Source organism: Lontra canadensis, unplaced genomic scaffold (assembly GCF_010015895.1).
Source record: "Lontra canadensis isolate GAN:19392208 unplaced genomic scaffold, GSC_riverotter_1.0 scaffold23, whole genome shotgun sequence".
In the NCBI taxonomy this organism is placed as follows: Eukaryota; Metazoa; Chordata; class Mammalia; order Carnivora; family Mustelidae; genus Lontra; species Lontra canadensis.
This window is the reverse complement of record NW_022631017.1, coordinates 11,899,166-11,926,124: the sequence shown is the minus strand read 5'-3', so window position 1 is coordinate 11,926,124 and position 26,959 is coordinate 11,899,166. Positions and strand designations below refer to the sequence as shown.

Below are 26,959 nucleotides of genomic sequence, written 5' to 3'. Positions count from 1 at the left end.
CCTTCACTGCAACTGCTGAGCCAGCTTAGTGAGGACCTTGCCCAGGACACTAGCCCCACGACACTGTGAGGGCATTCAGAGTCCACAGTGAAGTCATGCAATGCGACAAGGGATTCTATATTAGGGTAGATGATGCAAGGTATCAATTCCCACCATACAATGCAAAAAACATTTAAATGACAGAATAGTAAGTAGTTCAATGTACTATATATAATGGCAGTGATGGGAAAAGTGAACGATGGCATCAAAAAAGGGAGTGGGAGTTCCAAGAAGTAGGATGGAGTCGTAAAGGGGTAGGTAGGGGGTGTCACATGGAGGAAGGGACCAGGAGGCTTTCACGGGTTCCAAAGGGTAGCATCAGGGTGTGCACTCCGCCTGACCCACAACCCCCAGGACACTAGGGCATTCTAGCTCCAGAGGATCTACAGAAATGCAAATTGGCCTGAGTAGAGCAGCTGTGGTCTCTCTTTGTTCCTGGGTGTGGTTCTTTCTCTGCTTCTGGAGGCTGTTGATTCTCCTTTGTTTTCCTCTGAGCTGCAGTATTTTGTGTGGATTCAGGGCTGTTAATTGACACAAATTCTTCCTGCAGAGAAGTGGAGTAGAAGCCATCCTTGTTTCCTAAGTAGACCTGAAGAGATTCCATAGTAGTAGCCCTTTCCCAGGCCCCTGGGCCTTCATGTGCTCTCGAAGCTCTATTCTTAACAGGGTGAAAGAATTACTTCATTTTTTTAAAAATTCAGCAAAGTCACACTTTTCATCATCTCTACCATAATCTGTAAACATTGAATGAACAAGGTTTGACAGGATGAAGGAAGAATTGGCTTTGCAGTGGGGTTTGGGGCACTATTGCCCCCGTGTGGCCACTCTCCAGATAGCACGTGGCCGAATGGGTTCGGATTTACTGGATTCAAGGGAGAGTAAGACCGAAGAAAGTTGGTCCCTGAATTCCTTAGCTCCTGAAAACCATCCTCTAATTGATGAGCAGTATTCTAAATCGAGTATCTCTTAACTAGGTATTAGGGTTAGGGTCAAGGTCAAGTTACATACATTAACTATAGGACAGCTTCTTGTATGTCAATCTTACCTGCCTGAGGTGTTTTTAAAGAACACAATAAGAGAAGATATAGTCACCAAAGCACGGAGCACAGGACCTGTCCCCGGAAATAGGTCACTAAACACAATGATTGTTTCATCTTAGCTGAGGACCAGGAGATGGGCCTATATGTGCTTGGCAGGTAACATCTGTGGCCAGCTGGCCATCTCCCTCCGACAGCCACACCCAGCTCAGCCCATCCTCCGCTCTGCTCAAGGGCAGCAAACAGATGGACCAGGTGCAGGTGGGACTCCCTCCTGTCAGGTATGGCTTGCTTCCAACGGTAGAGAAGTGGGTCAGCTCCCATGCACATGACATGTTCCTTTGGTTCCTTGCTGTCAGCCTCCCCTTTCTGTCATCCTGGTCCTGAACCTTTAGCTCCTGTGAGAACTTGGGTTTGCAGATTTGTGTTGACTTTTCAAAGTGTAGGTCTGTGTTCCTTCGTTCACTGTCCTGGGATTGGAAATGAAGGTGGGAAAAGTCATTCTGCTGTGAAAACAGCCAAAAGAAATATCAATGTGCTCTGCTGCCAGCACCATAGGTTTGAAAGCCGTGGCCCACTACGTACTTCATGTTCTACACAATCAGCTTTAGGGACTCACAGATGCATGTGACATGAAAGCGTACTGTAAGAAATTTTGTTACCGAACTTTTGCCTTGCAAGAGATAGTTTAGGGTCACCACCTCTCGCCTGTGCTGTCATTTCCAGCCTGGCCAATGCCCAGTCACACTGACACGTGTAGCCACACAAGGGAACAACTGTGACATCCTCCTGGAGCACCCCTGGTCCCCTTGTCCCCTGGTCTGGCCAACCCTGCATACCCCCAGTCCTCCAGAGGATCCCCCATCGCATCACAGCTGTGATCACCCTCCTGGAGCATTCCTGGTCCCCCACCCCCAGGTTGTCCAACCCTGCACACCCCCAGTCCTCCTGAGTGTCCCCTGTTGTGGCACTTGTCACACAAGGCTGCCACCTGTCTCTCAGTCTGTCCTTTCTGCTTGGAGTAGATCTCTCTTACAGATGCCTGGCTGGGTGACAGGTGGATGAATGGTTTTGGGATCTTTTGTCCTGGAACAGAAGGTGTCCTTCAAATCCCTGATGGGCAGGGGGAGTCTCTGCCCCTCTGTGTGCCCCCAGCCTCAGTGGAACCTAGTGTCCAGGACAAGGGACTTGGGAGTCCTTGCAGATTAATTTTGTTCTATGAAGGTGGCTTCCTTCTGAGATCACTATGCAACCACATTGCGTGGTCATTCCTGGGGGACAGAAAGCACGCTATTGTATTGTATTCTCCTTGCACACTGTGGCTACCAAAGAGGAAACACGCTTACCCTCACAAGCTCACACTTACAGCTCCGTTTCTGAACATCACTACCATGGAAATGACAGTGAATTCCCATTGGACTGCAGACTTGTAGACGGGCCATTCAAGGTGTCAGTAGAGGAGGATGGAGATGGCGCTATGGCTAAAAGGATGTAAGTCCTTGTCTCTGGGAGTGAAAAAATTAGATTTGCCCCAGAGGCGCTACATTCTACTCAAATAAGGGACATGATCCTACGATCTTTGAGACCAGGGATTGACAAAGACTTTTCTGTAATGTCTTCTGTAAAGATTTTCTGTTAGGTGTTGTAGTCCACATGGTGACTCTGACAATGACTGCACTCTTGCACTGTGGCTTGAAAGCAGCCACAGACCATCCATAACTAATGTTCTAGCCACACCTGATTACGAGAATATAGGGGGAGGTCCAACTGGCCCACGGGTGGTAGTTTCCCACACCCCAGATCTGCAAAATGTTGGATAGTGGAGAGGGCTCTTCCTTTCCAGTGGCAGAGTGGGAAGACACTGTGATCTATCCTGCCTGAACCCGGCCCCTGTACTTGAATGAAAAGAAAGATGATAGTGAGATTGGCCAAAAGTTAAGGCCTCAGGAATCCCCCCCCCTCCATTTCCCTGACAGCCTCGAGTTTCCCCCAACATGTTTGTCTGTGGTGGAATTCAACATAGGTATTGTTTAACTGAGTCAGTCCCCACTGCCTTGTGGTTATATCTTTCAGGTTATATACCACACTGATGGTCATCTTGTTCAGGCCAAGACCATGAGCACATTTAGGGTTCTCCTGAGTTAGAAGAGGATCCAGCATGTGTGGGCTTCAGGACGAATCTGAATGAGCCCTCAGCAATGTTATTGTTGTGCCCGAGTTTTCACGTCTGAGAGACCACCAAGGAGCCAAGCACCGATGCAATCACGTGAGGGTTTATTTGACAAGCTTAAACTTGGGCCCAAGTATACACGACACAGCGGAGTAGGGACTTGGACCCCGAACCAGATTACAGTCAGAGTTTTTAAAGGCAGAGTAGGGTTGGACTCGGCAGGGGGTGAGGACAAAGGGGGTTATGGATGATGTAAGTCTCTAAGGAATTTTGGAAGCGAGGTCTCCAGGACCTTGAGGGGCTAGCTGTTGTCTGAGGAAAAGGTTATTCATTACCAATAATAAAAATCTTCCTGTGAGACCCTTTAGATGTATACCAGTGGGTCATATACTTGGGAATGATTCTCAACACTATCTTGGAGGTTTAGAGATAAAGTTTCCTAAAGGAATTGTTAAAGTAGACTTACAGAATTCTGGTTGTACCTGTCGGGGTAGGGGGTCGGTCAGGCTAGGATTGTCCTTCGCAAAATCTCAGCGTGAGGGCAGTTAAGTCCCCAGGGGAGAGCCACTCTGTCTGTTTCAAGGGCTTGTCAATAGGTGAGGAATTTTAATGATTTTCTTCTCCCTCTGTTTCCCACATCAGCTAAACTTGAGGTGGGATGGCCTTAATTTTCTCGGCCTCCACAGTTATGGCGCACCTGGCTTCCTGGGCCCTCTGTGGCACTGGCACGGGCCTGTCCTAGGCTACAAAAAACATAGCTTTTCCCATCTTCTCTACCCTCTGTCAGCATCTGTGTTTCCTACCAACTGTGTCTTTGCAGACAAACTCTGAGATGGCCTATGGCTTGGGACTCCACTGACATCTCAGAGTCTCATTATAACCACCAGTGGTTTCTGTGGCCCTGACCTGACTTTTGTTCTCAGAATATGCCTCTTGAAGAGTCCCATGAGAGCCTGGGAGTCCAGGAAAGATCTGTGGGTACAGAGGCAGGATCACCAAGGGGGTTAATGGAGGGCATGAGGTTCCGGGTTTGTGGTCAGGGGAGCTGCCAATGTTGGCAGTGACCTCAGTGGGGCACGCAGTTTCTCCTGTTCTGAGGGTTCTGTGCAGCTCCAAAGGGCATGGTTTCCTCCTGGGGGGGGCAGGAGGACTCCTGGGGTGTGACTCAGAGGTCCCCAATCTGGGGGGCTTCAGGGCCAGGACTCTGGGGACAGAAGCCTGAGAGCCCAACCCAGGGTTGGGCTTCAGGCCAAGGGGCATGGAGGCCTCACCTCCCAGTGGGTCTCCCAGGGGGTCTGAGGAGAGGGAGGTTGGGTAGGCATTCGGAGGAGATCTGGGCCACACATGGGCCACACTGGACGGAAGCCTCTCAGACAGGCTTCCGTCCATGACCAAGCAGGACCCTGGGTCAGGCCTAGGTGGCTCCCATGAAGGACCCCGCTTCTGGGAGCAAGTTCGACCGGGGATTCCAGCCAATTCTCATGAGCTTTCTGCCCAAATCAATGTTGATTTGGGCAGAAAGCTCATGAGAATTGGCTGGCATTGGGCGGTGATTCTGGCTGGGCACCCACCTGGTGTTGGGAGCGCTTTCTCGATAGGTGAATGTTGTGGCCATGTGGTCCATGAGATGGGCCCACGTGGCTCCCCTGAGGGCCCCCGTGGAGGCAAGCTCCCTGGGGTCTGTGATGTGGGAGGGCGTGAGCCTGAGCATCACGTGGTTCGAAGGGGTCACCATAGGTCAGGGTGGCCTGAGGGGGGAATGCAGGTTTCTCCAGGTATGAGGGTTTCGTGCAGCTCCCAATGGCACGGTTGCCTTCTGTGTGGCAGGCGGAGTTCTGTGGTATGGCTCAGGGGTCCCCAATCTGGAGGGCTTGGGGGATAGGCCCCTGGGGATGGAAGCCTGAAAACCCAACTTAGGGTTCAGGTTAGGGCCTAGTGGCATGTCAGGCCCGATCTGCCAGTGCTGAGACTGGCACCCCAGAGGGCTGAGCAGAGGGAGGTTTTGGCCATGTGTGCACCTGGCTTTGAGAGCACTTTCTCACATGGTTCAGGCCACGACCAACTCAGGACCTGGGGCCAGGCCCTGTTGGGTCCCCTGAAGGTCCATGTAGCTGGAAAGGAGTTTTCTGGGGGTTTCTGGCCAATTCTCACGAGCTTTCTGTCCAAGTCGGTATCAATTTGGGCAGAAAGCTCATGAGAATTGGCCAGCATCATGCAGCAATTCAGGCCACACTCGTGCCCGCTGTTGAGAGCGCTTTCTGTCTACGTATGTGTTGCCACCATCCGGGAACTTGGGCTGGGGACACCCAGTTTCATGGGTGCTGAAGTCAGAAGGAGATTCTTTGGGAATTCTCCTGGATAGAGGCATGCTGGTGGTTTCAAGGGGCTTGGCATCAGCAACCCTGGGGTGAGTTTCGTGCCTGACGCTGGGTGAGTCAGGTTATCCCACAGGTTTTCCATTTCCTCCTTAGGAAATTGCTGGTAGATGATATTCTGCTTAAAGCAGAACCCACCTGCACCGTCAGTGGGCATGTGGGTTGTTGCAGCCACTCTGGAAAAAAGTATGGTGGTTCCTCCAAGAGCTAAAAACTGAACTCTAGGATCCAGCAGTTGCACTCCTAGGTATTTACCCAAAGTATACAAAAATGCACATTTAATGGGGTACAAGCATCGTGATGTTTATAGCAGCATTATCAACAGTAAGTAGCAAAACTATGGAGGGAGTCCCAATGTCCATTCACTGAGGAATGGAGAAAGAAGATGTGGGTGATCTATATCTATATCTATATCTATATCTATATCTATATCTATATCTATATCTATCTATATCTATACACAATGGAATAGGACCCAGTTTCAAAAAGAATGAAATCTTACCATCTGCAAGGATGTGGATGGATCTGGAGTGGATTAAGCTAAGCAAAATCAGTAGGACAAGACCAATACCCTATGACTTGACTCCTATGGAATTTTCAGAAAGAAAACAGATGAATATAGTGAAGGGAGAAAGATAGGCCAATGAGGAACAGACTCCACCTTAGAGCACAAACCGAGGATTGCTAGAGAGAGGGGTGTGGGGGAAGGGTTCAATGGGTGATGGCTATTAGGGAGGGCAATTGCTGTGATGAGCTCTGGGTGTTCTATGCAAGTGAGAAATCGCAAAATCCTATCCCTGAAGCAAAGGATTTACCACTGCACAGAAACGAGTTGGAATTGAAGTCAATGAAGAAAAGAAGACCATGTTCTGCTTCATGAAGAGTGAGGTAAAAATGGAGTGATTTTCACTCTCCTATTCTGTAGACGATCATTTTCAAATACACTGTGGTAGGATACACTAGTTTATTTTTGCATAAGGAATCCTCAGAAAGCTGCCATGGGGGGCGCCTGGGTGGCTCAGTGGGTTAAAGCCTCTGCCTTCAGCTCAGGTCATGATCTCAGGGTCCTGGGATCGAGCCCCACATCAGGCTTTCTGCTCAGCAGGAAGCCTGACTCCCCCCTCTCTCTCTCTGCCTGCCTCTCTGCCTCTCTGCCTACTTGTGATCTCTGTCTGTCAAATAAATAAATAAAATCTTAAAAAAAAAAAGCTGCCATGGAAGATTCAGATCTCAGAGCATGTACATGTTCCATTGATACATTCCTTACAGTTTGCCCAGGTACACAGGTAGGTGGAGAGAAATGTGACAGAAGAGGAAAGGAGGTGTTAAGCATTCAGGAGGTAGCCTTCTCCCTTTCTCATGAAAGACTTGGGCCAGTGTAATTTTGGAAGAAGGAGGGAGATCCCAGAGCTCTGTGGCAGAGGGAGTTCCAAGTCTGCCTTGAGCTGACAGGGGTCCCTGAGGTGAGCTAAGCTAAGGCATGATCTGGCAGTGCTGGGGCCGGTTCCCTGGGCTGCTGAGTTGAGGGCAGGGTCAGGAGGTATGTCAGGCTGTGGGTTTGTAGCCAGGGAGCTACAGAAGGTGGGGGTGTAGGTTTCAGGGGGGACATACAGGTTTCTCCAGCTCTGAAGGGTTCTGCACAGCTCCAAATGGCACAGCTTCCATCTGGGTGGAAAGCGGACTCCTGGGGTGGGGCTCCTGGGTCCCAAATCTGGAGGGCTTGGAGGACAGGCCCCTGGAAATGGAAGACTGAAAACCCAACCTAGGGTTCAGGATAGGGCCTAGTGTCACGGCGGGCCCCATCTGCCAGTGCTGAAAATGAAACCCCAGGGGGCTGAGTAGAGGGAGGGTTTGGCCACTCCTGTCCCTGGCTTTTAGAATGCTTTCTCACAGAGTTTGAGCCCCAACCACTCAACCACTCTGGACCTCTGGCAGGCTCAGGTGGCTCCCCTGAAGGCCCCCACAGCCAGAAGTGACTTCCGCCAGGGGTTTCCAGCCAAATCTCATGAGCATTCTGCCCAAATCGATATCGATTTGGGTAGAAAGCTCCTGAGAATTGGGCGTTGTTGGGCCGCCATTGGGGCCTCGCCGCGCCGAGCTAAGAGCACTTTCTCGCTAGGTGCGTGTTGCAGCTGTGCAAGACCATGAGCCGGCTCCTGGAGCCCCCCCACCCCCCCAGGCAAGCTCCCCGGGGTGCAGAGGTGAGTTAGGGTGTGAGCGTGAGCCTCAGTCTCTAGCTTTTTTTTGGCAGAAGGGGGCGCCAAAGGTGAGGTGGCCTGAAGTGGGCATGCAGGTTTCTCCCACTCTGAGTGTTTCCTGCAGCTGCCAAAGGTATGGTTTCCTCCTGGGTGGCAGGCGGTGCCCTGCCATATGGCTCAGGGATCCCCAATCTGGAGGGCTTGAGGGCCAGGACTCTGGGGACGGAAGCCTGAGAACCCAAATCTGGGTTAGGGTTTGGGCCTAGGGGCGTGGCAGGCCCCAGCTGCTGATGCTGAGGCAGGCTCCTGGGAGCACTGAGTAGAGGGCGGGTTTGGCCACCATTCAGAGGCGACTAGGGCTGCACGTGCACCTGCCCTTTAGAGCGCTTTGTCGGGGGACACCCTGCAGCCCTGGGCTAAGCCCAGGCAGCTCCCAGGAAGCCAGTTCACTGGGGCTTTCTGGTCAATTCTCACGAGCTTTTTGCCAAATCGATTTCTGCCAAATCGATTTCTGCCAAATCGAAATAGATTGGAGAGTCAATGTGACCACTTGATTAAACAGCATACAAAAGGTAAATAAGTGATGAGTATATATTAAATATACCATTCCAGATTTGAAATTCTATTAAAGTTGCTTCATTTAAGTCTTCAAGCAGCAGAATAAAGTCTTGAACATTCTAGAGCCAAACTTCGGAGGAATTTTTTTAAAATTATTTTTTAAATGTACTGTGCTCTATTTATAGGTGTTCTTGTCCAGGAAAAGATATTTTTAAAAGTCTAGGGCAAAGCCAGCTTGGTAATATGCTTCAGGGAAAGCTAGGGCAGGGATAAGGATAGACATGTAGATCAATGGAATAGAATGGAGAGTCCTGAAATAAACCCTCGCATTTAAGCTCAATTGATTTTTGACAAGAATGCTAAGGCAATTTAACAGGGAAAGGATGTTTTTTTCAACAAATGGTGCTGGGACAACTGGGTTGCCCATATGCGAAAGAATGAAGATGAATTTTTAACTCATCCCAATATACAAAAACTAACTTCAAATGGATCAAAGACCCAAATTGAAGAGCTAAAACTATAAATCTCTTAAAAGAACTCATAGATGTAAATCTTCATGACTTTGGGTGAGGCAATGGTTTCTTAGCTATGACCCCAAAAGCAGTAGAAACAAAAGTAAAAATAGATAAATTGAACTTCATCAAAATTAAACACTTCTGTGCTTCAGAGAACACCATCCAAAAAGTGAAAATGGAAGAAAATGTACAAATAAGATCTGAAAAGGAACTTGCAAATAGAATGTATAAAGAACTCCTACAACTCAATAATAAAAAGACAGATAACCCAATTTTAAAATAGACAAAGGATGTGAATAGACATTTCTCCAAAGAGATATACAAAGGAGCAGTGAGAGGGTGCCTGGTGGCTCAGTGGATTGGGCCTCTGCCTTCAGCTCAGGTCAAGGTCTCAGGGTCCTGGGATCGAGCCCCGCATCGGGCTCTCTGCTCGGCGGGGAGCCTACTTCCCCCTCTCTCTGCTGCCTCTCTACCTACTTGTGATCTCTCTCTCTCTGTCAAATAAATAAATAAAATCTTTTTTTTTTTTAAAGAGTAGTGAAGACATAAGAAGATACACAACACTAACCATCAGGGAAGTGCCAATCAAAACCACTATGAGACTCTGCACACCAGGCTGGCTGTAATAAAAAAGACAGTTAACAAATGTTGACAAGGACATAGAGAAACTGTCACCTCCCATCCTGCTGCTGGGCCACAATGTAAAATGATACAACCACTGTGGAAAACCATCAGGAAGTTCCTCAAAAGTTAAATGTAAAGCTGCCCGGTGACTCAGCAACTTCCTGGATATGCTCCAGGAAGAACTGAAAACGTATGTCAACCCAAAAACTTCTACACAAATGTTCATGGCATCACTGTTCTTAACAGTCAAAAAGTTGAAACGACCAAAATATCTATCAACAGATGAATGGATAATACATAAAATGGAATAATATTCAGCAATAAAAAGAAACGGAATAGGGCCCCTGGGTGGCTCAGTGTGTTGAGGGTCTGCCTTGGGTTCATGATCCCAGTGTCCTGGGATTGAGCCCCACATCAGGCTCTCTGCTCAGTGGAGAGTCTGCTTCTCCCTCTACCCTGTTCCTGATCTATCTCTCTCTCTCTCTCTCTCTCAAATAAATAAAATCTTAAGAAAGAAAGAAGAAAGAGGAAAAGAAGGAAGGAAAGAAGGAAAAAAGGAAGGAAGAAAGGAAGGAAGAAAAATGGAATAGGAGGTTATGTAGAGCAGTGCCTTCTTGACTGGGGTGAGGCAAATACAGAAAACAGGTGTTGTGGGACGCCTGGGTGGCTCAGCCAGTTAAGCCACTGCCTTCCACTTCAGGTCATGATCCCAGGATCCTGGGATTGAGTCCCGCATCCGGCTCCTTGTCCAGCAGGGAGCCTTGCTTCTCTCTCTGCCTCTGCCTGACACTCTGTGTGCTTGTGCTCGCTCTCTCTGACAAGTAAACAAATAAAATCTTAAAAAAGAAAAAAAAAGAAAACAGGTGTTGTGATTTGTCCTCCTCTATTTTCTCCTATTCAGAGAAAAAAAATAGAGTACTCAGAATTAGAGGATAAAGACGCAGGAATGTTGAGCTAAGGACCTTCCTAGAATTCATAAAGTACAGTCATCAGAGAAAACTTTCCTAGAGAAAAGACTGGAGCCTGGAAGGAAAATGGTGACTATGAGGAGGATGTTGTGGTAAAAGCATAGAGGTGGTCAACTCCAATGATGAAAAGGGCAAAGCCAGAAAACAAATTAATATTTTGGCTGAGATAACATTTAGCAATCATTTTCTGTGGGTCAGGCTGGGTTCTAAGTGATTTACACGGATTATCTCATTTGATTTTCACAACAGCCTACTCTCTGCCCAGGGAGTCAGTCCCCATTCTAAATGTAAACCAGCACCTGGTACTCGCTGCTTCCCTTCCCCGGAAGCTTCCCTTATGCATAGGTAGAACGCAGACACCTGACCACTGTCTCTAAGACCGAGGCCAACTTCTGGAATTCAGCTCATTCCACTCCAGCCACTCTGGCCTCCTAGCGTTGCTTTAAGTCTGTTGCTGTCACAAGGACTTTGCATTCCCTGTCCCCCAGCTTGGAACACTTTTCCCCACGTGTTCTGATGGCTCACTCCCCAACTGCCACTCTCTGTTCAAATATTGCTTCCCTAAGGGAGGCCTTCCCCAAAGTCACTCTGCCTCACTCAGCATCTCCAATCCTGCTTTGAGCCTGCATCCCTGTCTGGCTAGTCATCGGCTTTACTGTGTCCCTCCTACATTACTAGTTCAATGAGAGCAGCCTCATCTTCCATCCTGCTCTCTGTTCTAGCTACCAACACCTGGAACTGAGTCTAGCATACAGTAAGCACTAAATAAAATGTGTTTGAATGAAATTGGTCCATCAAATATTGTATTTGACTCTCTTTGTTTTCTCTTGGTTTCCTTCTTATTTTTAGTAGTGTGATATTTCTGGGAGCTTTCTTTCGTGTTTTGTCTGATGAGACAAACAGGGAATGTTTTCTCTGAAGGAAAGGCTGAATATGGTCCGCCTTTGGACCAGACCCTAAAAGAGGACATGGCACCCCCTGAAGTCAGTGTGATGGCAGCAGCAGCGACAAGCAAGAAATCATCACAGGACAGGTCCATCTGAGGAAAGAAGCTGGGCTCTGGGGATGCCTGGGTGGCTCAGTTGGTTAAGCGTCTGTCTGTCTTCGGCTCAGGTCATGATCCCGGGGTCCTGGATTTGAGCCCCCATTGGGCTCTCTGCTCAGCGGGGAGTCTGCTTCTCCCTCTCCCTGCTTGTGCGCTCTCTTGCTCTCTCTCTCTAAAATTAATTAATTAATTAATTAATTAATTAATTAATTAAAGTAAAAAAGAAGTTGGGCTGTGAGGGCCGCCACCCGCCGCCCCCTCACCCTCCATGGAACCCACCTATCATTCTCTCTCCACTGCCAACAATAGGTTGGTCCCAGTGGACTTGAGCACCTCTAAGACATCAAACAGTAATCATTCTTCTTTATTGTTTTCCCTTAGTATCTCTCGTAATAACCAGGAGAAGCAAAGAAACCAGCAGGAGTAGGGCTTAGAGCATCACCTCTAGATAGTTCAAGGGGGAAAACCACCAGGAAAGCTGAGGTTTTTTTTCCTCCCTGACTGAGCATTAGATTCACCTGGGGAGCCTTTAAACCGCTGGCTGCCCAGGCCACACCTCAGGCTAACTCAGTCAGAATCTCTCAAGGTGGGGCGCAGGCAGCTATAGTGCTTACAACTCCGCAGGTGAATCTAATAGGCCCCCCAGTTTGAGGGTGGGGAGCAACGATTCTCACACTTTAATGTGCACACAGATCTCCCAGGGCATGCGTAAAAAAGTTGATTCTGATTCCAGCACTGGGGCTGGGGCCTGAGATTTTGCACATTTGACCAGTTGCCAAATGCCGCATCTGCTGTCTAGCTCTCTGCGGACCACAGTTTGAGTAGCAAGTGTGAGATCAAATACTGGCTTTGACTCAGGTTCACAACTTTCAGATCTAAGGTTTCATGATCTGGATGTTATTAATCCATGTGTTCTGCTAATTCCTGGGCATCTCAGCCACTTGATGGCCCTTGTTCTCTTTGCTCTTCCTGGCTACCTGACTGGCTGTTGCTGGGGAAACGGAAGACCCACCTCTTGAACCATCCCACAATCAATGCTGTCCCCGATGTTTCTCAACTGCAGGGCCAACTTGTGGATTATCTCCTCCTGGTGATGGTTCTGGCCACTGCTACTCTCCTTGGGCTGAGAAGGCAGATAGTGACCTACATGGGCAGAAGAGTTCAGAAGAGATTATTAACTATCTGTAAACCCCTCGCCACTAGTCATAAAAAACTGTCTTATTAGACAACGAGAGGGATGAAATCTCATCATCAATGATTATAGAAAAGCAGAGTCTTATATTGGAATAGATTAGCTCTGTTCAATAAAAATATAATTCAAACTACATACTAATTTCAAATTTCCTAGTAGTAACATCTAGTGTAACATAAGTAATATATTCTATTTAAAATGATATATCCAAAATATTATCATTAAATGTATAATCAATATAAGATTATTGCTGATATTATTTTGCATTCTTTTTATTATACCTAAGTCTTTCAAATCCAACACAAATACCTACAGCACATCTCAATCCAGGCACTACCCTGCTTTCCAGGTGGAAAATCTTGATCTGTATTTAGTCTCATGCAATTTACAGTTTAAAACATGGATTCATGCATCCGAATTGTTCCAAACATACTTAAAAGTTTTCCAACAATGAAATCAAGCATCATTAAAGATGCCAATCATCGTCTGACTTGCCCACACCCCCTTGCAATAGAATCTGCCATGTTGCCTAAGCAGTCAAGCTCCTTCTTCCATGTCCTCACCCTGACCTCAGGCCCACAGCTGTTTGGATCAGAGATGGATACCTGACCCAAGAACCACGACTCACTTGCTGGCCAGGTAGTCATAACCCAGCCCCTAAAGAGAAGAGGGTCCCTTCCTCTCTGTTCAGTGTTCAGGAGACTAAGAAAAAAATCGGCAGCAAGACCAGTAATGCTACAGGACTATGTTGGGCCTAGGGTAAGTCAAATCCATTTGTAAGCAAACATTATGAAAGGGAAGGAAACACTGAAAGGAGAGATGGAGAAAGCTGGTTGACAGAGAAGAACTAAGCCACCAGACACTTACTAGGAAAGCAAGATTAAAAAAAAAAAAAAAAAAAAAAAAAGACTGGCCCCAGAATTCCCTGAGAACCTGACCCCACCAAGTTCAGTTCTGTTTCATAAACATCCTCACCAGCAACCACAGCTTTTTGGAGGTGACTAGAATAGGTTTCTCTTCCCTGCAACCAAACGAATAGTCATCAAATATCATATCAATTATCATTGTGCAGAGCTGTAAAATGTAGGAAAAACTGTATAGGAAATTATGTTGGCTATACAGCTGCTTCAGGACAGACTCTGAAAGCAAAATTTAAAAATTAGGTCCCTGGGGCACCTGGTTGGCTCAGTCGGTGGAGCACATGACTCTTGATCTTGGGGTTGTGAGTTTGGGCCCCATGCTGGGTGTAGAGATCACTTAAAAACAAAATCTTTTAAAAATAATAAAATGAAAAAAAAATTAGGTTCCTGGTACTAGTGGCTTGTGTTTTGGTTCTGGTCATTTATCTATTCCTATTAAAATTTGAATGGAGGGGCACCTGGGGGGCTCAGTCAGTTAAGCACCTGCCTTTGGCTCAGGTCACCATCCCGGGGTGGTGACCTGGAATCGAGCCCCGCATCGGGCTCCCTGCTCGGGAGCGTCTGCCCGTTCTGCCGCTCCCTCCGCTTCGCCCCCCCCCCCGCCCCCCACCGCTTGTGCTTACATGCTCCCGTGCACACACTCTCTCTCTCAAATAAATAAAATATTTTTTTAAAAAGTTGAATGCAAAATGTCTTCAAGGCTCTGCTGTACTCAACCTGTTTAGTCAGGATCATCTGCTGACTAAAGAGAGACCAATATCCCTGTCCTACAGATATTTACACAGCAAAATACCTATGCCACCATGTTATAAGAAATATTATAAGATTACAGGAAAGAAATTATTTTTTAAAGATTTTTTTTTTTAATTTACTTGACGGAGAGATAGAGCACAAGTAGGCAGAGCAGCAGGCAGAGGGAGTGGGAGAAGCAGGCTTCCAGCTGAGCAAGGAGCCTGATGCGGGACTCTATTCCAGAACCATGGGATCATGATCTGAGCTGAAGGCAGATGCTTAAATGACTGAGCCACCCAGGAAAGACTGGGTGACTCAGCCACCCTGAGGAAAGAAATTATTAAATCAAAGCTCTAAAATAACCATATATCAGAGAAGTAAGAGGTCTTGTGACAAGATGACCAAAATGAATTAAACATAAAAGTAAAGCTGTATTTTCCAAGAATTGAATTTTTAATATCCAGAGGGAAAAAGTATCTTGCTCTGTGCTGAAAAGTTGTGTGAATGTATATACGTAGATATCCACACAGTGTTCTGAAAATAAAATTCATAGTCTGAAAGGCCTCCTGAGAAATTTGGGACAATCACGTGGTTAATCTTTTGCAAGAATAATTCCTTCATAAAGCAAATAATAAGCCCCAATGTACTGGAACTTTAAAAAATATTGCTGTGGTGAGAATCTTACGTAGAAAACTTTGTCCCTTCAGCTGCACTTGGGAAAACTTTTAAGCAAACATACTTCTAAGGTTTTATAAGTGTTTCTCTGCTGCTAGCTATACTGTGCCTATTTTAATTTCTCCTATGGTGATCGTGCTTTCATAATCTTGATTTTGTTCACTAAAAATAGAGTTCTAGAGACTTCCGGCTCAAGCCTGGACATAAGCATCGGCCTCCCATTGGCCCTAATCCCTCCCAAGACACCACCAAAATGAATGCATAAAATTAGAATAAAACCACAACAGTGAGAAGAATGGGAAATGGATCAACAGCAGATGAGAGATGTGTACGTGTTTCTGGAAGGCAGAAAGCAGATGAGACAAGATATGGACAAATGAGCCAGGCAGAGAAAGTGCCAAGACTGTCTCACCACAGGAGCTCCTGAGGCCTGGAAGCCCATTTACTCCACTAAAACCCCAGGGCTGGGAGAAGGAGACATGACCTTGACTGGAAGGCTGATGGGGATCAACTGTACCACATGGTACCCTTGACACCCGCAGGCCACTATACTCAGCACAAACTTCAGGCAAGAAAAACCCAGGCCACTCTTCTCTAATGGAAGAGAACAAATCTTGTGGAGAAAACTAAAGCTTCTTTATGAATGTTGGTGCCTCAAATTAAAGGTCTCCTTGTTGTAGCATTTGGAGGACCTGGGACCAGAAAGTGAGCTCCCTAACTCATGTCCCTAAAGTCCCCCTAACTCAGAGCCCTCCTACGCCCCAATTTGAGTCCTCACTCAATGGGGAGCCAACTAATCATAGTGGTAAAATTCTGAAGCCAGGTCCCTTGGGTTCAAATGTAAAATCCACTATAGGTAATACTGTGTAACCAGGGACAAGTTATTTAATCTCTCTGTGCCTCAGTTCCTCCAACTGTAAGAGGGGAATAGTAATGTATTATTTCATCAACCATAAGATTTTGTAATGTCTCCAAAATTAGAATGTGTTTTAAAACCTATGGCATGTCATATTTCAATGATATTTACCTTTCAGAAGTAAACAAAATGATGGTATATTTTACAATTAATGGCATATTATTAAACCTCATGAAATAGCATAGTAAGTATCTTATAGAGAGTTTGGGAGATGACTGAATGAGTTCACAAGGAAGTGTCCGGAACATAGATAGACACTACATAAATGTTAGCTACTGCTACCTCCTTCATACTCGCACAACAGCAGAAAAAACCCACACCAGCTACCCAGTCGATAATTTCTTTAAAATAAAGGATCACTAGGCAATTGAGAAGGACCACAGAATGCAAGAGAAATACCAGAAAAACAAAGAAAACTAATCCTGAAGAATACACGTAATTCAGGAAATGGAAGAGAATGTTTGCCAATTCTAATGTATATATTTTGAGAGATTTAAGAAAATATTACATTCAAGAAAAAAAGAAACTGCTATGAAGACAGAACAATCCTAGAACAAAATCTTTCCAATTTAAAAAATATGATCGCCAAAATTCAAAAGACAATGGATGGCCTGAAAAATTAAGTCAAGGAAATCACTCGGGAAAAAAAATCAGAAGGTGTAAAACATACAAGAGAAGAGATAGGTAATATAGAGGGTCAATATGGAAAGATGAGCATTTGATTTATGGGATGGCCAGAAAGAGAGAAACAGAGGAGGAAAATTTCAAAGCAAGCAGTGTTAAGAGAGCTTCCCAATGCTGAAGGACACCAAACATCGGATTAGAAAGTACCCCCCAACCCCACACCCCGCACCCCGCACCCCGCCACACACACACACACACACACACACACACACACACACGCCCCTCCAAGTTCCCAACACAACAAATGGGGAAGTAAAAACCTCACCTCCAGAACATATTAAAATTTCAAAACACTAGGCATAAGAGACACTAAAAATCTCCAAAGAGAAACACAGGTTAGTTTGGCCACTGACTTCCCAACTACAATGCATACTAGAATATAAAGGAACCATTTTTGCCCCAAGACTTCTATAAAAGATTATTTTCAACCTAGAATTCCATGTCTAGCTGAACTCTCAGTCATACATGAGAGGCGAATGAAGACATTTGCAGATCTGCACAGGCTCAAGAATTTTTCTCCCATACAAAATTCCTTAGGAGGGAGTATTCCAATAACACAGAGTATGACTAAACCAAGAAAGAGAAAGAAGATTTAGCAGAAGGTGAATCCAACCTACATGAAGGAAAGTCCCAGGATGACAGTGGGACAATAGGCCCAGAGAGAGACTAGATGAGAGCCAGAGAACAGCTCTGGAAGGGCAGACCCTTGAGCAAGTGAGATTTAGTAGAATAACTGGTATGGACGAAAATCGGGGGAAACTCAAAGAAATGGAAACTATGAATCATGTGGGAGAAGAGAAGGAAAGGGAGTGAGAAAGTCCAGAAAACAATAAAAGGTCATACAGGAAGTTTATGGCCTGAATGTGAAGCAAATTTTAATGTGGTTTAAGTTGAAAATAAAGGAATCATTTTTTTAGGTCCTTTCAACAGGATATTCCTCTGTGTTCCACTTCCTGGTACTCTACCTGTATGACTGGACAAGGTTTCAAACAATCGCAGGTTTTGTCCCTTGTTTTATGACTGGGAGGTGATTACTCTGAGGGAAAAAGTCATTCTAGCACGTATGGATTTTATTGCTGGTAGCCAGAACCCCTAATCCCAGAGCCTTGCATAACCTTTTACCTTTGGATACTGACACAACGGGTGGACAGAAATGAGTGTGAGGATTCTGAAGTCTTGGCCTCTCTTTATGCTGGACCATCTGCTTCCAGATTGGAAAACAGATACCTCCCCTTCACAGGGACAAACCACCTTTTCCAGAATGCAAGTCCTCATCTCAAACTCAGCGGGACCTTTTCTTTTAGCTGAGGAAGGGAACTTCTTTTAGGAGAGCTTGAAGCCATTAGCTTGTACTTTGAACATTTAAATCTGTGAAATGCAAAATCAACAGTCATTGCCTCATCTCACAGGACATCAAGTCAACATATTATAGTTAAATGTTCGATGGCTATAAATACCCGAGCTGAATAATAATTTCAAAACAGTTTGCCTCAATTTAGCGGGACTGCTGGTCAATCTCAGAAAGGCTCAAAGTCTCTCACCAAGGACAAACTGCTCTTTTTAAAAAGAACTGCTGATATCACCCAGGATTGAAGTAAAGCAAAAGAAAAATGGCCATGCAGGAAGGCTGAACAGAAGGAAGTTTGCATGACAGTGAAGTGTGAATTTGAACCACCAGACTAGATGTAGCATCAAGAAGTATAGACTACTCTTCCAAGGGGTGCCCATGATGGAAAGAGAACAGACAGTGGCAAGAGGAAGAGTTGTGTTGAAGGAATTTTCTAGGTTGAGAGTCTTGAGCAGGTTTTGTAGGTTGAGGGGAGGAATTAGAGCAGGAATAATGGCAATGGAACATAGAGCCGAGCGAATTGTTGAGGCCAAGTCCCAAAGGTTTGGGACAAAGGAGAATGAAATCACATGGAAAGATTAACTTTGAATCGAAGCTGGAGGGTGGCGCACCCTTCCTTTGAGATAGAATAGTTGGTAAGATGTGACGTGCAGGTACAGAAGTCTGGGGCAAGGGAGAAGGAAATTAGGTGTTTACCCCAATGACTTCAGTTTTGTACATGAAGCGGAAAACTACGCCATCTGCTGAGAAAGGGGGGGATCTTGAAGTGGCTGAAATCTGTCACTAGCAGAAATGGAAAAAAGAAGGCTGACCAGAGTTGCATAATAGGGGCTAAAGACAACCATCACCTCCAACCTCACCCCAAAAAAAAGAGAAAGGAAAAAATGTGTATATATTCTTGATGGGCATTCTCTTTCCAGCTGGTAGGTGTCCTAAATTTGAACCTAAAGAAAAGACATTTTTATCCTATCTTCCCATAGGGGAAGCATCAAGGCTTGGCCCAGTTACTTTCTAATTTCCTATTCTTAGGCAAGATACTTAGCTTCTCTGGGCCTCAGTTTCCTCATTTGTTAAAAAGGACTCCAAGATTGTTACGAATATTAAAAACGATGTTCACAAAGTGCCAGGTATATAATAAGCTTTATGTTATATATCTTAGCTACTACCACTGGACTTGGTATTAGATGATAGTTACATAGGTATAAAAATGTAAACCAAGGTTACTGGTTTCTAACTTTTGGACTCAGCTGATGGACAAAGTATGGAAGAGTTGTTGTGGCTGGAGGCGAGAATATAAATGTTAATGACTCCAGCTATATCAAAATAAAAAAAAGTGTAAGGGACAAAGAGCAGGGTATGGAAGGCCAAGTGAACAGAGGACAGGGAAGTTAATATCTGCGTCTTATAAAATGGGGAGTCATATGACAGTGCTAAAAATACATGAAATAAGAAAGAGGATTTTAAATTACTGAAGTTTCCAAAGACAACAAATGGAAGTTTTACAATAATTTAACTGTCAACCATGAGAAGAGAGGGTATAGTATGAACTAAACCCCATCTGTCATGTTAAAGAATCAATGGGGGGAGAAAAGAAGCAATGGATGGCACCAATTTGATAAACCAAGAGATAGAAGAATAAACACACATTATTAGAACAGTAGTTCTCAACTCTGGCTGCACATGAAGATCAACTTGGAGACTTAAAAAAAATTTTTTTTTCTTGGTCTGGGAATAAAACTACAGATTGGTGTTTTTTTTTAAAGCTCCCCAGGTGATCCTAGCCTACAGCACTGAGACTCACTAATCGACACAACTGGAAAACAGAGCCAGTTAAAGTTTCCTTCCTGGAAATGGGACAGTGGGGCGGGGGGTGGAGGTGAAAGGAGAGACTGGATACTAACCTAGCCTTCCTTCACTCATTCATTCATTCATTCATTCAATAAATATTATAGGGGGCACGTGGGTGGCTCAGTGGGTTAAGGGCCTATGCCTTCGGCTCAGGTCATGATCTCGGGTCCTGGGATCAAGCCCCGCATCAGGCTCTCTGCCTGGCGGGGAGCCTACTTCCTCCTCTCTCTCTGCCTGCCTTTCTGCCTACTTGTGATCTCTGTCTGTCAAATAAATAAATTAAATAAATAAATATTATAGAAGGCCTTCTATGTACCAGACACTGCTTCAGGCCCTTTTTACCACAACCTCTCTAATACTAGTTGATTTGTTCTCATGGACATGAGTGCTTGGAAAAAATATTTTAATGCAATGAAAACACAGCATCATTACCTGAACCCACACGTTGACATACTCTGGGCAGCCAGTGAGACCCACTTCTGCCTGACTACAAGGAGCATCACCTATGCAGGGTGACACAGTTAGAAAACAAAATCTTTCACAAGGAGACAGCCAGGCTGTGAGAGGACTGGGAAAGACAACGGGAAGAGTGTCCAAGGGCACGGGAGATTACCCACCCCACTTCACAGGCCCCCTGTCCTACCGCCAGAAGCCACTGAGCCATGGCTGCCTGGCTGGGTTCAAAAGTAAAGAGCTCTGAGGGCACCTGGGGTGGCTCAGTCTGTTGAGCCTCCAACTCTTGATTGCAGCTCAGGTCATGATCTCAGGGTCCTGGGATGGAGCCTCATGGCAGGCTCCGTGCTCAGCAAGGATTCTGATTCTCTCCCTCTCCTTTTCCTTCTCCCTCTGTCCCTCTCTCTATTCTCACTATCTCTCTTTCTCTCTACAACAAATTTTTTTAAAAGCCTTTTTTAAAAAAAGTGCTGTAAGGGCAATGGCTCCAGAATTCCTGAACCCTACAACAGGGTTAAGTGGGGAAGGGAGAAAATAGGAGGTAGGGAGGGCCAGGGTCTCAGTGCATTAACTCACCTCAGGCAAGAGAAGGTGAATTACATAGTAGGTGAAATATATGGCCCTTTGATAAAAATTGCAACCATACTACCTGTCATTTCAGTTTCCATTGTTGTTTTCAAGAGTATCATGAACGCTATACACATTAATGACATTCTCATCTCAGACCATTTTGAAATAACACCCTAATAATTAGTTGACACCAATCAAAGATTATGTGAGGGTACCAGTGAGGACTGAGAGCTCACCCAGGAGAGAAGTCACCCAGAGAGAAGAAAGGGCAACTGAGTAGGGACACCCTCCAAATGGAGGTCACCTTTTCAAAATGGGTTTAGGACCAGCCCTGCCCATGCCAATCAGAAGCATAACGATCTGCATCTATTAGTTTAACTGATCAATTCACTGACACCTGGGAAATACCAAATCCAGTATCTGCATTAGGAAGATGGAATACAAGTTGGATATGTTTCAGTAATGGACAATGGGAGAAATGAAGAGCTATAGAGAAGCCAACAATACTTGAATAGCTCAATTGGAATTGGGTAAGCAAAGGGGCAGAAAAGAAAGGACATGCAGATAGGATGCAATAAAGGATTAAATGTACCAAAGCTAGGGATGTGTTTTACATTCCAGAACTCAACATAATAAATAATATTTTGTGCATGTCTGACCAACTAAACGGTGTATTCCTTGAGGACTGTATCTACTTCATAACTCTGAGACCTCGCTCAGTGCCCTGCACATGGAAGGTCCTCAACAGATATTATTGATTATGGTTATAAAGATGCAGTTGCATGAGGGGGTAGAGAGAATGGGACAGAAAATAAGGTTAGGGTTATATGAAAAACGTTGGCTATTCTATAAGAATAAGAACGCCCTACCTTTTAGTTTCTCTTGAAGACAGATCTTTCATTTAAACTTGTAAAATATCAACAATAATTCAGATTCACATATTTTACCTCTCAGTATAGAACCTTATCAAAAGCCTGAAGAAACTCCCGCAGTTAGTGGTGGGAGTGAAATTGGTACAACCTCTGGGTGAGGGGGGCAATGTATCAATCAATTTTTACAAATGCAAATATGTGCAAGGTTTACAAATGCAAAATGCAAATTTGTTGTAGCACAGTTTCAATATTAAATGATTGGAAACAATCTAAATGTATATCAAGAATAAACTATTTAAATAAATTATGCTATATTCACACAATGGAATATTATGTCATTGTAAATAAAAATGACACTCTGTAACTATTAATGGATAAATATCTACAAATCATACTGTTAACTGAGAAAACAAGTAAGGACAGTGTGCTTTGAATGCTACCTTTTCTCTAAAAAAGGGGAGGGGTATAAAAATCTATATTCACATTTGCTCATACTTACATAAAAAACCTCTAGAGGGGCACCTGGGCGGCTCAATGGGTTAAAGCCTCTGCCTTCTGCTCAGGTAATGATCCCAGTGTCCTGGGATTGAGCCCCACATCGGGCTCTCTGCTCAGCAGGGAGCCTGCTTCTCTTCCTCTCTGCCTGCCTCTCTGCCTACTTGTGATCTCTGTCTGTCAAATAAATAAATAAAAATCTTTATTTAAAAAAAAAAAAAAGAATGCCCCAAAATCAAGAACAATGGTTGCCTGCAATAAGGAGTCTTCAGAATGGGAACTGGACAGGGAACAAGAACGCAAGACTCTTCACCATATGCCAAAATTTTCATATTCTTTAATTTTCCACCCATGAAAATATGTTTTTATAAGCAAATACTTCTATAGCACTTAATATCTTAGTCACTGTTAAAAAGCCATTTAAAATTAGTAACCATTTATTATTAATGTATTAACATAAATACTCAAAATTAAATTTAGAAAGTATCTCAAGAATGTCATAACTCTATTGTGGTTATACAGGAAAATATTTGTTCTTAGGAGACAAATTATTTAGAAATGGAATTATTTAAAGATGAAGTTAGTAGATCTACAACTTTATCTCATAACTTTCTTTGTAGCAAAGAAAAACATCTGTACATGGGTTTGTGAGTATGTGTGTATAGGGAGGTAGAGAAAGAGAGAGATAAAAAGATAAAGCAAATGTGCTCCCCCCTCCACCAAAAAATGATAAATCCATGCAAGGGGTAAGAGGCAGAGGGAGAAGCAGGCTTCCTGCGGGGTAAGGATCCCCTGGGACTCGATCCCAGGATGCTAGGATCATGACCTGAGCCGAAGGCAGCGGCCCAACCAACTGAGCCACCCAAATGTCCCTCATTTGTACAACTTTTTTGCAGATTTTAAATTTTCTAAGGTAAACAGAAAAGAAAAAATATCTCAGGAAAGTCCTTAAAAGTGAAATAGAACATTTTTATTTAGTTTCTATAAACTCTTTGGACTGATTTTCAAGGTCCTTAGAATATATCTCAACTCACCTCTCCAGCCTTCTTACTCTATTTGACCAAATTTTACCTTTAAATCACAACTCAAAAAATACTTTCTCAATATGGCTTTTTTGAATCTTCCAAAATAATGTGATCTCTCACCACTGTGAATATCTATAGAGCTTTTAGTTCTACTGAGATACATCATATTCTAAATTTTGTTATAATCATTGAATGTTTTGGGATGCCTAGGTGGCTCAGTTGGTTGAGTGCCTGCCTTCAGCTCGAATTATGATCCCGGGGTCCTGGGATTGAGCCCACTGAGGGCTCCTTCCTCACTGGGGAGTCTGCTTCTCCCCCCTCCCTCTGCTTGTGCTCTCTCTCATTTTCTCTCTCTCAAATAAATAAAATGGAATTTAAAAAATCATTGCATGCTTTTATTATATAAAACAAGAGATGATAATGTATATTAGATGTGTGTATTATATACTTACCTACTGTACATACTGTACTGTACATGGTCTATAACAGTAATTATTAGTTATGAGTTACTCCCTAAGAACTTAACAATTAAAAGAAAAAAGAAGTGTCTTTGATAACTTAGAGGCCAAGATAATTTATGTATAGTGGAAATGAGAGATGGGCAGTCATTGGAAGAGGAGAGACTATCAGCTCTCCCCTGCCCAAAAGGCTCCCTTTGCCTCCTTCAGATCTCAGTCCAGGATTAATCTTGAGGGAAGCCTTCTCTCAACTCCCTGCTAGATCAAAGCCCCATTATAGCATCTGGAACTATCTGCCTCCTTTACCCGACCATATGCTCCAGGACGGAAGAGATTGTTAATGTTTTTGCTCACCACTGTCACCCCAGTACCTAGCAGCATCTGGAACTTAGTAGACCCTGGTATTTTTTTTTTTTTTTAATTTGTAAAAAAAGAAAATGTGTCCCTCTGGAGAAAGAGGACACTTGAGACTTAGAAGAAAAGAGAGAGGGGCAAAATGAGCATCCAATCTACTCTCTGAGGGAGAAAGAGGCTGAGTAACTGGATTCTCTACTGACTTCTACAATCAATATATCGCATTTATACTACCTACATACACACGCATACGTACAGACACACACATATACATAATTCTACCCTTTCCTGCCAGTAATTATTACATTTTTAGAAGTGGAAAAGCCCTCTTTTTGCTCTTATTACGTTTTGTTTTCCCCAGAGTTTCTGATTTCCCTTAAACGACCTATCAGGGTGGTCTCTCCGGATTTCCCAAGATCTACGCATCTCCTCAAATTTTCTTTTAAAAAGCGGCTTTAAATTCCCCTGACAGGGACGCCTGGGTGGCTCAGTGGGTTAAAACCTCTGCCTTCCGCTCAGGTCAGATCTCAGGGTCTTGGGATCCAGCCCCACATCGGGCTCTCTGCTCCGCCGGGAGCCTGCTTTCCGCGCCCCCCCCCATCCCTGCCTCTCTGCCTACTTGTGATCTCTGTCAAATAAAGAAATAAAACCTTTAAAAAAAAAAAAATTCCCCTGACAGAAATTGTGTTTTCTTTCTCCAAAGACTTATACTTTCAAACGTGTCTATTTCCCCAAAGTAGCCGAGACATTTTGGCTTCAGCGAGTCGCCAAAGACTGGGGATTTCCACTTTCAGTCTGTATCCAAGAAGCAAAGGGGGCATAAGGGGACCTTTCAGTGATCAGCTTCCTCAGTAGGAGTTTTAGGTGAAGCAGTACTTAAGACTTTTTTTTTTTTTTTTTTTTCTTCCCTTATAGGGTTCCCAACCAGAGAGCTTCCGCAGATCCTCTGCGCTACCTCCCCGACCTTCGCGGGACCTGCAAGCCGTGGGCCCCGCCGGCAGTTTGTCCCGCGGGAAAGCGCGCGCTCCAGCCGGCGATTTTGGCGGCAGAGGTCACGTGGTCCCGCTGTGGCCAATGAGGGGCACACACGGCAGTCGCGGCGGCCGGAATCGGTCTTCCGCGCGGTCTGGGAAGCGCCTTCTAGCTGCTGGCCCCCGGCGCGCTCACGGGAGCTCTGAGGCTGGAACCCCGGAATACACTGCCCCGCGCCTCCCGTTACCCTGCGGCTGGGCGTTCCTGATGCTGTTCTGACACCTTCAGGGCCCCTTCTGTCTCCACGCCTCTAAATGCCCGAAAATAAGAGGGGACAAAGGCGCCGCCGCTTCCTGAGCCGGGAAGAGAGTGAGGGCGGTGGAGGGCTTGTGTCTGCTCCCACCTCACGCTGACGGATCCCTTGTTTTTCTAACACGCCGGTGGCCCGCTCCCCGCCCCTGACTAAAATTCCTGTCACAAATAAGATTTCGCATACAGAGTAAAATGAGAGTTCTAGGCGCGAAAACAAACGTAAATTAGATTGTTGGCTGTTACTGTATAACTCAAACGTAGGGGCTTTATTCTTCACCCTGCTTCTGCTTTTGAGGTGAAACTCTAATTTGGATTAAATTTGGCAACCGGCCACAGGGAACCTCAGAAGTTGCTGAGGAGGGCTCTGTGAGGCTCAAAGGGTATAGTTGAGTGTGGAAACACTGGGAAAATTTTATAATAAAGCAGAAGTTCCAGAATAGTGAAAACGATCGCACAACTTGATGAATATGCTAAAACCATTGGTTTTGCCCTTTAAAAGTTTGAAGTTTATGGTGTACAGATTACATCTCAATTAAAAAAAAATCTATGTTCTAGAAGATATATTCATAGGTGACAGAATCTCAGGCTTTGAGAAATCATTGTTGACACCTGCACAGATCAAAACTCAGTTATTTTAGTCAATCCAGTTATTTCTGGAAAATGTACCATATTTGATATGTGGCAAGAGGCGATCACGATGCCTGAATGTCCACTTTCTCAGTAGCATATTATTCTTTTAAAACTGGAGAATAGTCTGAGATTAGCTTTAATTATTCCTTCCAGGTGTCTAGCATATTCTTTTTTTTTTTTTTTTTTTTTTGTCTAGCATATTCTTAACCTAAAAGTCTAAAACCCATAAATTTAGCTTCTTTAATCCCAACACCCTAGTGCCCTTCAGAACATGAGACTTTAATTTTCCAACACTCAGGGACATTTAGGAATCATGCAAATTTTTGCAAAACAAAAATTCATGTTTATATTTCCTTCATGTTCTTTCCTATACTGGCAAAATCAAAGAGGAACCGACACTGAATTTTCTCTACTTAACAATGTTGACTTTGTCCGGTCAAGTTAAAGACAAATCTCTATTAGAAGGCAAATTTGATCTATTTTAGTTAATTTTGGATCATCTTAATGAGTTGTCACATCAACAATTTAGAGCTAACAGACACTAAGAGATTTATGAGGCAATGTCAGTTTTAGATTTTTACCACCTAAGAACATTGATGAATAGATTGACCACTATCTTCTTACAGTTAATGTTTAATTAATCTATTTAAGGCCCGATTTTATGTCCTCAATACCAAGAAAAACACATGCTAAGTAGAATATTTATCTTAGCTTAATGCAAATAATATCTTACCTGGGTCCCTTGACATGGCTGAAACTGTCTGGAAGCTGACAAGTCAGGTCATGTACTCCTTCTGAAAACTGTATTTCACCCACAGGGATTTGCAACAATTTGTTACTTTGGCATTCAGAAGTTCTTTAGGTTCACAAACAATGGTATCATGTTTTTTCTTCATGTTTTTTCCCTGTTGAAAAATACATCTTCAGAAAATTTCCCCCATCAGTATATATTCAGTATGTTTGATGAGTACTGG

The 26,959-nt window shown here is 44.5% G+C and overlaps 1 protein-coding gene across 1 annotated transcript; it reads right to left on the bottom strand.

Annotated features, from left to right (window-relative positions):
• Positions 1 to 1,189: 1,189 nt before the first annotated feature.
• PXT1 (peroxisomal testis enriched protein 1) lies at positions 1,190 to 26,743 on the bottom strand. Its single transcript, XM_032861955.1, has 4 exons — positions 26,719 to 26,743; positions 17,771 to 18,016; positions 12,542 to 12,672; positions 1,190 to 1,579 (listed from the first exon to the last, which is right to left on the bottom strand). Exons 2-4 carry the CDS (start codon positions 17,847 to 17,849, stop codon positions 1,190 to 1,192), a joined length of 600 nt encoding a protein of 199 aa, XP_032717846.1. The 5' UTR covers positions 17,850 to 18,016; positions 26,719 to 26,743.
• Positions 26,744 to 26,959: the final 216 nt, after the last annotated feature.

Excerpts from the sequence above, each read along its gene's own strand:
- PXT1 (XM_032861955.1), bottom strand. The coding sequence starts at position 17,849 with ATGGTCCAGCATAAAGAGAGGCCAAGACTTCAGAATCCTCACACTCAT. Across the intron at positions 12,673-17,770 it reads CGTTGTGTCAGTATCCAAAG|GTCACTATCTGCCTTCTCAG; the intron begins GTAAAAGGTTAT and ends CTGCCCATGTAG. Across the intron at positions 1,580-12,541 it reads ATTGTGGGATGGTTCAAGAG|AATGACTTTTCCCACCTTCA; the intron begins GTGGGTCTTCCG and ends TTTTCACAGCAG.